The following is a 13,364-nucleotide window of genomic DNA, read 5'->3' as shown; positions in this document are numbered from 1 at the left end:
ACGGGTTCCATTTCGCTTCGGCTCGACCCTCGCCTCGTTTGCATTTTCAAGTATCCAATCGGATAACAAGCCTCCGCCTGTATTATAGGTAACAGCATTGCTCCTTTGATAATATCCTCGACTGAAGAAGTCCCTTATTACATCATATACATACCTATAATGCATATAAATAGATCAAGATAGCTAGGGGAAAATAATGTTAGACTCGCATTTAACATTTTCACAGACGGGGATGTATTGTCCGTTAAAAATTTCGAGAGTCAGTGATTAAAGCCAATCTTAGTGTGTTTAGGGAGTTGTCGGCCAATTGAAACGGTCAGGTTGAGTAGATTGTGTTATTTGCGGTGTCGGCCGCATGCGCGCTGGCGGGTCGCGCAGCGGCGTTAGATCGAAGGCTCGGGCGCGCCATCCCGCATGCGCGCCGCCGCGACTCCGCCGCCTCCGCCGCCGGCCCGCAGTCGCACCGCGCTCCCCTCCGCGACGCCATGTCGCCGGCTGCGACCTGACCGAGCACCTAGCTCAAGGAAAACAGTGTACGCTCTAGTGGATCAACCAACGATCACTACAACTCTCCGGTAAGTCCCCTCCGCCGCCCGGACCGCAGTGCAAATTCCCAGGCCTTTCCCGGACACAAACCCCCGAACGGGTTGTAGAGGGCGCTGCGAGCGCCATGAGTCATCTCTGCGACACGTTTTTCATGGCCGCCCCCTAGATCTCGCCAGTCCCGTAGGTGTCCTCCGAAGACGGTTGCAGTGTGTTACGTAAGTGCGTCGGGGCAGTGCAGCGGCCGTGGTGCCTACACTTTCAAGCAGAGCGCTGCGCACTCGAGCGCAGCCAATTACGGCACGCGAGGACTGCTTTCAGGAAAACATTCACCATTTTGTACGCGAACCTTGTGCTGGCAACTGTGGATTCAGTAAAAACTCATTCAGTAAAGTGTGGTTCACCGTCATGAGATCCAAAGTCGTGCGTTCGGTTGTTTTTCTCAAAGGACTATGCGTTATGTGTGATATTTTTGTCGGATTGTGAAAGTGTTTCTTGAATTTTCTTTACTGATCTGTTGTTGAAGTGTTCTGTTACGTTGCATAATATTCGTGCGACATACAGTAGGTATGGATGTTTTTTCAGCTGCTTTTGGCAATAATAAACGAAAATGATTGCACTGAGCAATGCGCACTCACTTGTTTTAATTGCAACTTTCATATTTGGTAATTGCGCAATAGTTCGCGGACAGATGTGCACGTAGGTGCCGTTGCAAATGTTCGTTTGAAAACCGCACCCGTGACTCTACATCATTGATTTTATTGCCTCCTTTTTTTGTATCCAATATTGATAGCACTTTGAATAAGCAACGTTAATCCGGCAAAACGATGCCAAGAATAGAAGCGAAGTCATAACATTAGCCTAATTTTGTTTATAATAAATAATTCATTATACAACGATAAATTTCTTGTAAATTATGTTATGCTGAACTGAATATTTGATACACTTTGTATTGAAGTCATCAACCCGTTTAAGTGTAAGTAGTTAAAAATCGCAAATACCATTTAGTTAGAGATAACTGTAGTTTAAATTGCAACGTCTTTCAACAATTTCCGACACATCTCATCAAAGTAGCTCCGCTTAAATTCCTAGCTATTAAATACTACAATAAGTTTAAAATGAACAGTAACGCTCCGTGAAATTGGATTCGTCCGCTAAAGTAGTAGATGTAACACAGTAGCCTAGTTAGGCAAGCGAATCAGCTGAGAGGCGCGCGCGCACGCGATGCGCCGCTTGACCGCGATCGAACTGGGACCTGCCCTTACGAATGTTAAACTGTATCAAAACATCTTTGTTACATACGCAAAATACCTATGTTATATACGGATAAAACAAAACAAGATCGTTAACTTAAAATAATACCACAGATTACTAATTTGTTACTGAAATCAAATTGAATCAATCAAATCTATTATTTTATTCAATTTTAACCAATATTTTGGCACATGACTATACTTATTAACTAGTTTTAACAAAAAACGAAAACAAAACAGGATCAGTTTATAATAATTCAGTTTTTACAAGTAATAAAGAGAAACCGAACGGGTTCATCATCTCATATTGAGTAGATAGTAATAGTAAGTAATTAGCAACATTTCACTTTGCAATTTGTCGGACTACAACGCCAACTGCGGTTACGGGTTCGATCCTATTGCGGCCATATTATGTTGATGAACAATGGCATTTATATTATTATTCAGTCTTGGACTTCTATGTTTTTTACTATAATAGGAGGATTAGCCTGGGACTTCATAATGGTAGAACTGGTGTTTCTACTTTGTCTGAAGTATTTGGCCAAAATACAGACAACAACTAGTAAACATTAATTAACTTAGTAAAACAACGCCAATTACTCACCACGAGTTTCCACTTTAAACATCTTTATTAGAAGCAGTTTAACAAAATGGGAACGAAACTAGATGCACATATAAAACACGCTTCTGTTTAACACAGTAAAACTTACTCAGAATTACAGAATTACAAGTAAAATAGAAAAACACGGGTCTCTTCGCATCACTTTTTATATGCGTTACATATTATGTAGGGTCTCACGCTTTGACATTTCGGCTGCTATGTTTAAAATATTACAGAATTACAACACAGTAAATATATGAGCTAAAGCAGTACGGAAACTAAGCCCTTTCGTCGAGTTAAATACCTACACTTCAACTGAGTGTTAGGGTTGTCACTCTTAATCTTTATATTTAACTAGCTTTCCGCCCGCGGCTTCGCCCGCGTGGAATTTTGTCTGTCACAGAAAAACTTTATCGCGCGCGTCCCTGTTTCAAAAACCGGGATAAAAAGTATCATATGTTCTTTCCCGGGACTCAAACTATCTCTATGCCAAATTTCATCAAAATCGTTTGCGAGGTTTAAGCGGGAAAGCGTAACAGACAGACAGACAGACAGAGTTACTTTCGCATTTATAATATTAGTTGGGATAAGGTTTTTACTTACTTATTTATTAAAACGTTTATTTAGGTTATTTAATTATCAAATATGTAATTTAGTAAATTATTTGACTAAGTAGTTAAAAAAATATTAAATTAGGTACAATTCATCACTTAGTACAAAAGCGCGCTGAGAAAATTACTTTATCAAATAGAACACACAAATTGTTAAGAAGCGTAATTACGTAATTTAAAAATAACTATTACAAAATCAGATGTAAGCATTTTATTTAAAAAGTAATATTTAATCATTTTTACCATTCAGAATCATTAGGAAGTTTAAAAAATGAAAGTTTTGGTTTTGAAGATGCCGAGTTAAAGTAGCCGTATACTACGCAATACACTCGTGGCATGTTTTTAAAAATACAGCGGACAGTGGATGCAATAAAATTATTATTAAAAACGCAACGCGCGCGACACCCGCGACGGATGGACTGCGAGGTTCGCTTAGAGCTCGTGTAAAGCGTGCGTCTGTGTGCGTGAGTCTGATTTCGAGCGTTTGTATGAAGCTTCCGTACTGTTTGATTTATCTACTGTGATTACAAGTTTCTTGTACAATTTAAGTACATGAAGCTATATTTTGATTACAAGGGACTGGAACATAAACGTTTGCGTTTTGCTAGTAGATGTTTAGATTGAGCAAAATTTTGAGTAGTACCTAAATGAAATTATAGCGAAGTAAAGGATGCCCGTAACGAAATTCTACACATTTTTACATACTTTACTTTTGAATGTATCTACTTTGATTACTTCAATCGTATTCGTAGATGTAATCGTATACTTAGTGCTTTGAAGGTCGGGAAGCAGTTACACTAAACGAAAAATAACTCAATGCGATACGAATAAAAAAAGAACATTACTTTTAGTACGATTTCTATCGTGCCGTGCTTCGAAGACATTAAAATTTCAAACGTGATTTAGGTAAATAAGATTTTTTAGTAGGATAGGTATTTATTGAAGTCACAGTATAACACTTGAATCAATGTAAATATGAAGAAATAAATAATAAACTTGTAGTTACTCAACTTAGTAAATAAACAAAAAGCAAAATTGAAATACTAGAAACACAAACGAGAACTGATAATCTACAATACTATTCGTTGTTCGGTTTGTCTAATTCTCCTTTTCAAGCGCAATACTAATTACTTTGCTAAAGTTATCATCGAGGAAACTACTAAAATTAACAAGTAACTTTTCCTCAATTAGGTTTTATCATAACTGACTGACAAAACATGTAGAATGTTCCTTTGCTAGAAAATTGAAATGTTTGAATTTGCGAGCTAAGGCTAAGACTTATCCGGTGCATCTGCACGAATAAAGTTTATTAATTTTCTCTCTGCTTCTTACTACCAATTCTCAAAAACTCCCACTAAGTTTTATACTAGGAACAATAAAAATGTAATTCTTGTGAGATAAATAAAGATCTTAAACCACAAAAATAGTGTCTAAGCGCGGCGTGCGCTGTTCACTGTGCCCAGCCAACCAAAAGTTTCAATCGCGTGAAAAATTGAGGATGCTAAAGTGTGTATGCGCCTAGTTCTACTAACGACACACCTTTTGCTGGTACCTCTAAATAGCCTAAATAGCCCCCTTTCATGCAACCGAACGTCGTAAATGTTTACAATTTACAAGGAAACTTTAGTAGAGATAGGGACTTCGCCTATTTTCCCCCCTCGATTAGTCCGCTGACGTCACCACGGCATTTACAGTAATACCCAAAGTCGGATAATTGTTATCGCTACGACGTCTCGCCAACATTAGGGCCCCGGCTCCCACATTCTTAGCCCGTTTCTGGGGCTTTAGGAATATTCCAGCTATTTGCTCGTACTCTTTTACTGCTTTGACATTAGGCGTTAATTTGGGACGGGCGTTTTGGCCAGTGCCTATTTAGGCAGTTATTAGGTGTCAAAGTTATTTTGAGGTTGAGGGATAGACTTAATTTCACGTTGCCACTTTTTGAGGTCTACATCGGCCTCCCTAGATAAAATAATGTTAGTGACAGATTAACTTTGCAATCGCTTCAGGGCGATATAATTACGTCCAAAAAGGCCAGAGCGAAGTGGTTTCAGAATTAAAACTATGACAAATGTTGCCTTGTCCTGCTTGAAGTCCTATGTGAAATCTGGGAGCACGGGAGTGCTAAATTTTTAATCTCCCGCTCATTCGACGATAGCGATACGGCCATTCCTCATAATTTGACTAAGATGTTTCAATTTGTGAAGTTTAAGGCTTGTAGAGCTAAGGCGTATAGTTAGAAGTTTGGCACATCATGAGGTCTGATAACTTTTACACAGTGCGAGCCATAACGGTTTTGTTTTGGCAAAAAATTACGTGTTTTTGGTAGGATCCGTGATCAGCTTAGCAAAATTTTGGCTCTTCACGAGATCTAATAACTTTTTCACGGTCGTCTCAAAATTTTTTTTTGGTAGGAGCCTTAATTAGCGTGGCAAAAATATAGTTAATTGTTTTTCTTGGCATCTAACGGTGTTCTCCCTTCCAGGTACAAGTGGGTGCCAGCACCGATGCTCTAGAAGGTCTAGCAGCGAGGAGCAGCCACAGCCGCCATGTCGTCGGTGAAGGTGGCGGTCCGGGTCCGCCCGTTCAACTCGCGCGAGATCGCCAGGGACTGCAAATGCATCATCGAGATGTCTGGCAATACTACAAGTAAGTACTTTTAAATAAGATACATATTTGATTGCACGTCTCTATGTTCTTTCAACACTAGGTGCCCGAACCAGTGAATGGTTGGGTTGATAGCGATTTCACTCAAAGTTAAAGTAATGAGAAAATTAACAAATGCTCAGATCCCCAATAAAATCCTCAAATGCTAGTACTTAAATGTATTTTATGTAAAACAGTAAACCTGGAATTTAGAGAAAACAGAACAAGGAGTAGAAACAGCATATTTACTTCTACTACTATAATTGGTAAAACAATTGTATAAGTAATACGTTTTGTCCATAACTTACAGTCAGTATAGTTTGTGTGCATTCTTGGCTGTAAAACTCATAAAACTCATTTTATTTTTGCAAATATATAGGCTTTTAAAAAGCACTTTTACACGTCCCAGTATTATTAACCCTACCACTACTTCGGGACTCTTACAACCCTGATGTTTAAATTGCATACAAAATGGCAGTTAACGGGCCCTATTTGACTCTTCGACGAGAAGCGTCAATGAACCATTGTTAAACAGATTTAGTGGACTTGACCTTCGTAGTTACTTGGGAGCAAGCTTAGGTTGTATAGGGTGCAGGGACAGAAATTTGTGTCGGGTTGATCACTAGTGTCTTTACAGCTGTTTTTTGAAAACAATAGTTAATTGTAAAAATAGCAACTGCTCATAAAACTGGCAGTATTTAGTAGGTTTTGAACTACGCAGCACACAAAGGCCATTGTGCTGCTATTTCAAGCACTCTGGCTATATTGTTGGCTTAGTTGAGGGAACATTTTTGTCTTCAAATTACACGTATATTTCTTACACTTTTATAAAACTAAATTTTCATAACCGAAAATATGTCAACAGTTACCTAAATCATACTTATTCTACTTTTGTCACACTATAAAAGTATAAAACCGTTTTCTAAGTCAAATGGTTTGGTTTTCCACACGTTCTTACTGCGCAGTAGAGAATACGGTGCCAACTGCTGGAAGGTCGAGGGAAGCCCTTCAAGTAAAAGCAATGTCAGGAGAAATCAATCGCCCGCTGCTTTATGTAATACCGGAACTGAAGTAGCCACTTAAACTGATTATGCTTATCGTAATTTTGGATACGAGAGAAGGATTTGAAAGGGAGATGGGGGTAAAAAGAACACATTTTTTCGATATATTGTCGTTTATTCTTAATGACCATTGTATATCAGGAATTTAGGTTACAAGTTCTGTTGATACAATGTATTTTACACATGCAAGGCGAGGATGCATTCATAAAATTACACGCGTTTTTTTTTGTGAAATGTCGGTGATCAATATTTGGACGATGTATTGTAAAGTGCATATTACTTGCTGAAAGAAAATTCACCCTGAAACATCTCAAAATATTTTTAGACATCCTTTTACTCTAGAAATATTATTGAGAGTTTCGATAGTGAAGGTAGAAAGCTAGAAACGTCTAGAGAAGAATGTGTGCGGAAGCGTGTGGTATGTGTTTTCACACGACCCGGATATATTGAGTCCATCCGTACTCGTGCGCGGATTTGACTTGCTAGATAAACCCTGAAGCAATTGACTATTTGACACCATTCCCTAATCATTCAAAATCACAACTTTCTTAAAAAGACACTTCATTCTGGTCTTAAAAACTTGCTTAATTTAAATTACGTGTGTAAATTGAGATTTTTCGTTCATTGTAATTGAGAAAAGTAGTATATTGAGTTGACTAAATAGTGACGTCACTTGCTTGTATTGCCATTTAAAATCTATGGGAGAGTCTCATTTTGACAGAACAGTCTGTTTTTTGTATTTTTAGGTACTTCTATCCTATAAATCTCATTTAGAGCTGCACAATGCAGAAAGCTAAAATGTCTAGAAAAGAATGTCTGCGGACAGCGTGCGGTCTTTTCGACCCCGTTATCTTGACTCTTCAATTTATTGCTAGAGAACCACCCTGTAACAATTTATTGTTGTTGAATATTCAACTTTGCTGTTAAAAGATTAAGGTTTTCGGCGTTAGACAAATGGGAGAGATAAATTGTTTGTTCAAGTGGATGTGCAGAACAAATTGAAGTTGGTTACTTAAACTAAAGCTGTTGTCTATTCACGCACGTCTGATAAAAATACCTACATGTAAATGATATCATCCACAGTTAAAAAACGTACATTACACATTTCTCATAAAGCCTTCAAAAACCTGACGTTTTTAACGATATAGTCATCATCATTATCAGTTTTAACCTATGACAACTTAAAAAATTACGTAGAGCTGACATTTAAACTCTACGACCAATTAAGGCTTTTGCCAGTCTAGCCTTTTGAACTGTGTTGCAGCTAGGGTTTGCAAAAGTCCAACATTGGTTTCTAAAAATACTTAGCATATTTTTGTTTAAAAATATTTTTGTATCTAAACATTTGAACTTGAAAAAACTAGTGTATTTTTATAAGAAGCCTGAGAAAAAGCAATCCCATCAAAAACAATACTTGTCAAAAAAACCAAGTCTCGCAACTCAGTTGTTCTACGGTAAAAAGTTGTGAGATCCATGTAATACCAAGTCCAGGCCAGGAAATCTTTAACGTTTTACTTAAATTATTGACTTGGCCATCGCACTAAATAATTTAATTTACACGTGTTTTCATGCGATGGCCAAGTCAATATATTTATGTAAAACGTTAAAGATTTCCTGGCCTGGACTTGGTATTACATGGATCTCACAACTTTTTACCGTAGAACAACTGAGTTGCGAGACTTGGTTTTTTTGACAAGTATTGTTTTTGATGGGATCTCATTTCTTTTTGTATTTTGTAGACAGCAGTTATGTATCTAGAAAACTGGACCGAAATTGAAAAATTTTACTCGACTTGGCGGTTGCACTACCGTGCCCCCAAATATTTAAGTTTTTCCTTGATTCATACACCAAACACTACTTATATTCCAAATTTGAAGCTTCTAGGTCTGCTAGAAGTGCCTTAGAGTTTTGATGATCGGTGAGTCAGTGAGTCAGTGAGTCAGTCAGTGAGTGACAAAATTAAGTAACTTTGACCCGTTATAATTCTTAAACTACCGGTTCAAATTGAATGAAATTTTAAATATACCGTGTCTTTACAATGCCTGCATAGCTAATGAAAATTCAGCCTTCTAGTTTTATCCACAATGAAGTTACAGGCGGTCGAAAATGGCCTGAATTGCTTCGAGAAAAGGATAGTACGGCCGTGCCGCTTTTTTGCTCGACTTGGTGGGGGCACTGCCGTGCCCCCAGATCATGGCTACATTGCTTTTAAATATTTTGTTCGAAAAAATCTGAGTTCGCGATCCCAGACAACCCTAGCTGCACATCTAACGAGCGTTGCACCTCGTTAACTGCCACTGACTCTCAATAAAAATGAGGTTGCAAAACTCTACACTCAAAAGTGGTCTCTACGATTCGAGCACACAGCATATAGCTGCATTCGCTGTGACTAGGTACGCACACTCAGCTATTCAAATACGTCTAGACGTTTACTGGATGGAATTATTTTGTTTTTTTTTTGGTGTTTTACAGTTGGTTTTTCCGTTTACCTCGGGTCACGTAAAGAGTGCAGCAGCTTTGCAGTTTTAGAGTGCAACTATAAAAAAATTCTAGAAAAATAACACAGAAATCAAATAGATTAAATATTATTAAACATACATGTTGGGTTATCAAATAGATCAATGTATATTGTACACAGCTACTACAGATTTTAAGGCTTACCTCATGCTGTCGTAAACCACCCAAATAGAATAATATTTCTGCGTTTACAACCCAAGTAACACGCAAGCTGTATATTCACTGAAGTTAAGATTGATTTACGTTTTAAAGTCAGACTATCACTTTAAATCAGTTTTGACTTAGTTTAAATGCTTTTGAGTAGAATGCGGTAAAATTTACAATGCATGAAGCTATTATATGGTCTAAAAAATTAAGTTAATTGGCTTATAATCATACTAAAACATTAATTACTTTTAATATACAGCACCTTTAACAGCATTTACACTAACACAAAGGTTAAAACCGTATATTAGTAAATAAGAAAACCTGATGCATTAAATAAACGTTGTCGAAATATTCTATAGTGCATTCAGATATATTAACACATTTTACAGATTGAACGCATTTTTATGATCTTTTCTTATGCTTATTTACTGCTCAGCATTAGCCAAACATTTACTAAAGTTTTAGCTCTGTTATCTTCTTATTTTATTGTTACTTTAAAGCTTTTAGCACTATTTAGATAAATAAAAAAAATATTTTATTACTTTAGGTCATAATTTGGCCATAAAACCACGAGCCGTATGATTATATTCATTTGTGCGTTAGTAGGTCCTGTATATTCATTAGAAAATTTATGTCGAACGTGTCACGTTATTGACATGAATAAACAGTGGAAAAAAACTTAAGGCCGGGTTGCACCAACTTACTTTAACAAACGTCAAAAATCTGTCAAACCCCATACAAAAAACATCGGTTATCGTCATAGTTACGGTCAAAGTTAGGTGGTGCAACTCAGCCTAAGAGAACAGGTGGAGTAAAGAGAAAGATAAAGACGGAATATTCAAACTTTATATTTGGTTTAAGAAATGCAAAACGTGTTCCAAAAAATGATACACCTCATACACAAAATACAGTACAATCGGTTGTTGTGTGAGTCAAGAAGTTCCGTAGAACATTCCTTCATCCCTTTCGGTCGTTTGCACTATTTTAAAAGGCATCTGAAAAAAAAAAAAATAAGCTTATTTATGACTTAATAGAGAAGTAGTTACCTGAATTCTAAATAATTACCCGTATAACGCATACCCTTAAAAAAACGACTACAGCAACACTACTAACTAGTTACAAAAAGTTCCTTTAAATTATTACTATTACAATGAGCGAAAAATAAGATAGGTAGCTATATCGTGTTTCATTACAAATTACATTTGTAGTGATAATGATTTTATACTTAACACTTGTCAAACTAGGTACCTACCTAATTGGAGACAGATAAAATTGAAAGACGTGGAGTAGGGGATCATGACGTGATTAAAGGATTCTAAATTATTGTTTCGGTACCCTGATTAACACTAAAGCAATCCATTTTTATGACGTTTAAACCTAATGAACATTATAACATACCTAAAAAGTGTTACAGTAATGCTAAAGATATCACTTAGATATTTTATATGTAGGTTGAATGACTTAACCATTTTCTTTTTACTATAATAAGACTGACAACATTAAAAGACACTAGTTGAAAGTTTAAAACATTAATATTATCTGACGCCATTTGCTTTCTGTTTTCTCTAACATAGAAAATAAAATTATAATACACATATGCATGAAATACTACTTATTATCCTTTTCTTACAAGCGGAGTATCGATAGAAGCAATTTTATAAGTTAAAATTAATCAAATCGTTAAAAAAATCACAAAAAGTGTCATATGTCGATTCTAAATTTGTCCCTATTTTATTAAAAAAAGGATTTCTGTGAGGGCGCGTGAATTATAAACCACAAACATATATATATTTTCACATAAGACTAATACTCCCAGCTCATTTTCATTCTTGAAACAAAAAAATATGATACTTACCTTATGATAAATTATTTTAAATAAAGACATTAAAACATCTCCTCACAACACCATTGCACTGCAATACTCTAAACGAAAAATAATCAAATCGGACAATAAAATGCTATAAGTTTTTTCGAATACTTTCAAACAAACAAAATAAAACGTTCAGCCTTAGAATAAAACGTAACTTTGGCATTGTAATTCTGAAAGCTGTTTCAAAGCTGTACTAACATCTAATAAAATGCTTTTTACATTAGAATATGCTGTCTAACAACTTTACTAATGTCTGTCTTCAATAACATTATAAGCGCTGGTTAGCAGCACTAATAATATTTAATAATGCTCAAAGCCGTATTATTTGGGGCCCAAATTGCGCTTACAAGACACTTATAGACTTTTATACGGCTGATATAGTGCTACATATGCTGCTCATATACTGCTCTGCACGTAGGTTCATGCTGTTGTACGCTTCTTATAATTGTGTTTTGTGTTACTTGGGAAGTTCATTGTCACGTAGGGTGAGAAGCGTGGGGTGTAAAACGCCCGTGTCCCAAACAGTGACGTGTAAACCGCGCGTGACGTCACCGGTGCGTCAGTCCTCGCCCACGGCACCATTAATATGCATTAAGTGGACAGCAAATGGCTCTTTCACACCCGAAGGCTTATATAAAAAATGACTGCCTTTTACAATAACCTATTAGGAGAAAATTTAACGTCGCTGAGAGAGCAAAACTAACCATAGTTAATGATATTGCCTCCAGCTTTTTCTTCGTTTTTGTGTGATATTGCGAACAAAATCCATTTTTCACATTAGGCAATCACGTTGAGTAACGTTTATTCAAATAAAATAACTTTTAAGCGAGATTTTCACTGGAGTGAAACTTTTTTGTGAGCTCTTTTATTAATTTACGTTACGCTGGAGGGCTTTTCTTTTGATTGAAAACCCTTCTATTTGCTTTCATGTATGCATACATATTATGGCCCTTACATTTGAATACAGGCAGGGCCCATTAAAAAAATACACGAAAATAAATTTAAAATAGCCTTTTATATTTTCAACGTTGGATTTTAGAAATCACGTGAAACACTCGTGTGGAACATAGCGTAGTTACGCTATTTCGCGTTCGAGGTAATTGGCGATCGGCGGCCGCAATGCGCCGCGATGCCCCATAAACCCCATTATACCCCGTAAACCTTGTCCATGGGCCGGCATGGCGTCGTAAATCCTCCATCATGCCCCCACTCGTGCGATTCTCAGCAGTTAATTTCACTTACTCTGATTAAATGAGCTCTGGGTTCGTTTTCAGAGCATACAAAGAGGATATAAATGAGTATGATTGTTACTTGAAATGAAATAAATATTGATTCATTGATTCCTTTAGTCATACGTTTCTGATTACCAATTAAGAACTAGATTCGACCCAATTAGTTGATGCGTAAAAATGGCACCGCCAACACTTACCTACTCAGTACTACCAAAGTCAATTGGCGTTCATTCACAGCACACTGGAGTTAAGTTGGCCCAAACTGCCTGTAGAGGGCGCCCTCATTTTCCGCACCATCACGCCCCGTTCACAGACGCTCTCAGATAAATCGCCGCACTTTGACCTCTGTGGTTCATTGTTCCCCAGTTTCCCCACTTCACTCGGTGCGATGATCTTTTATGCGAAAACTTTTTGCACAGATTAAACTTTCACAACTTTTTCGGGAAGTAAAAAACGTGATGACTCATTTTCACTTCAGCGGAACGCTTTTGACAAATCATCTTTACCTTTTGTGCCTTTGACCCCGCATTTCTGATGTCAATTTTATACTTTGTGGCGTTTATGTTCCATAAAACTAAATATAGCACACGACATATCGACTTTTATCAGCTCTACTACTTCCCGAATAAACCCTCGCTCCATTAGATTAGTAGGGCCAATAAAGGAACAATAGGAATTCATACAAAGTGCGATGACGCTAGTCACGCTACCCAGCGATTACAAACGGGAAAAAATAGAATTTGGCTGCTTGGTAGGTCATTTGTTATATGGATTTGTTTACTTTTTAGTAAAGGAGTGTGTCCCATTTTAGTTAAGGCACACACATAATCTTTTATCTTTACTACTGTATCGGAGTGATTGCCCTCTGACCTCCGTAACTCTT

The 13,364-nt window shown here is 37.0% G+C and overlaps 1 protein-coding gene across 10 annotated transcripts in view; it reads left to right on the top strand.

Moving 5' to 3' along the window:
* The first annotated feature begins 464 nt into the window (after positions 1 to 464).
* LOC114351351 (kinesin family member unc-104) overlaps positions 465 to 13,364 on the top strand; it is a 66,521-nt gene continuing 53,621 nt past the window's right edge. For all 10 annotated transcript variants that reach the window (XM_028302539.1, XM_028302538.1, XM_028302537.1 and 7 more), the window contains exons 1-2: positions 465 to 575; positions 5,494 to 5,657. In XM_028302539.1, the coding sequence (XP_028158340.1) occupies positions 5,558 to 5,657 (100 nt within the window). In that variant the 5' untranslated portion in view covers positions 465 to 575; positions 5,494 to 5,557. The remainder of the gene's footprint in view (positions 576 to 5,493; positions 5,658 to 13,364) is intronic.

Source organism: Ostrinia furnacalis, unplaced genomic scaffold, assembly GCF_004193835.3.
Source record: "Ostrinia furnacalis isolate ACB-3 unplaced genomic scaffold, ASM419383v2 OfSCF1131, whole genome shotgun sequence".
NCBI classification, from domain to species: Eukaryota; Metazoa; Arthropoda; class Insecta; order Lepidoptera; family Crambidae; genus Ostrinia; species Ostrinia furnacalis.
Note: the sequence above shows the minus strand (reverse complement) of the source record. Positions and strands in the feature narration are given on the sequence as shown.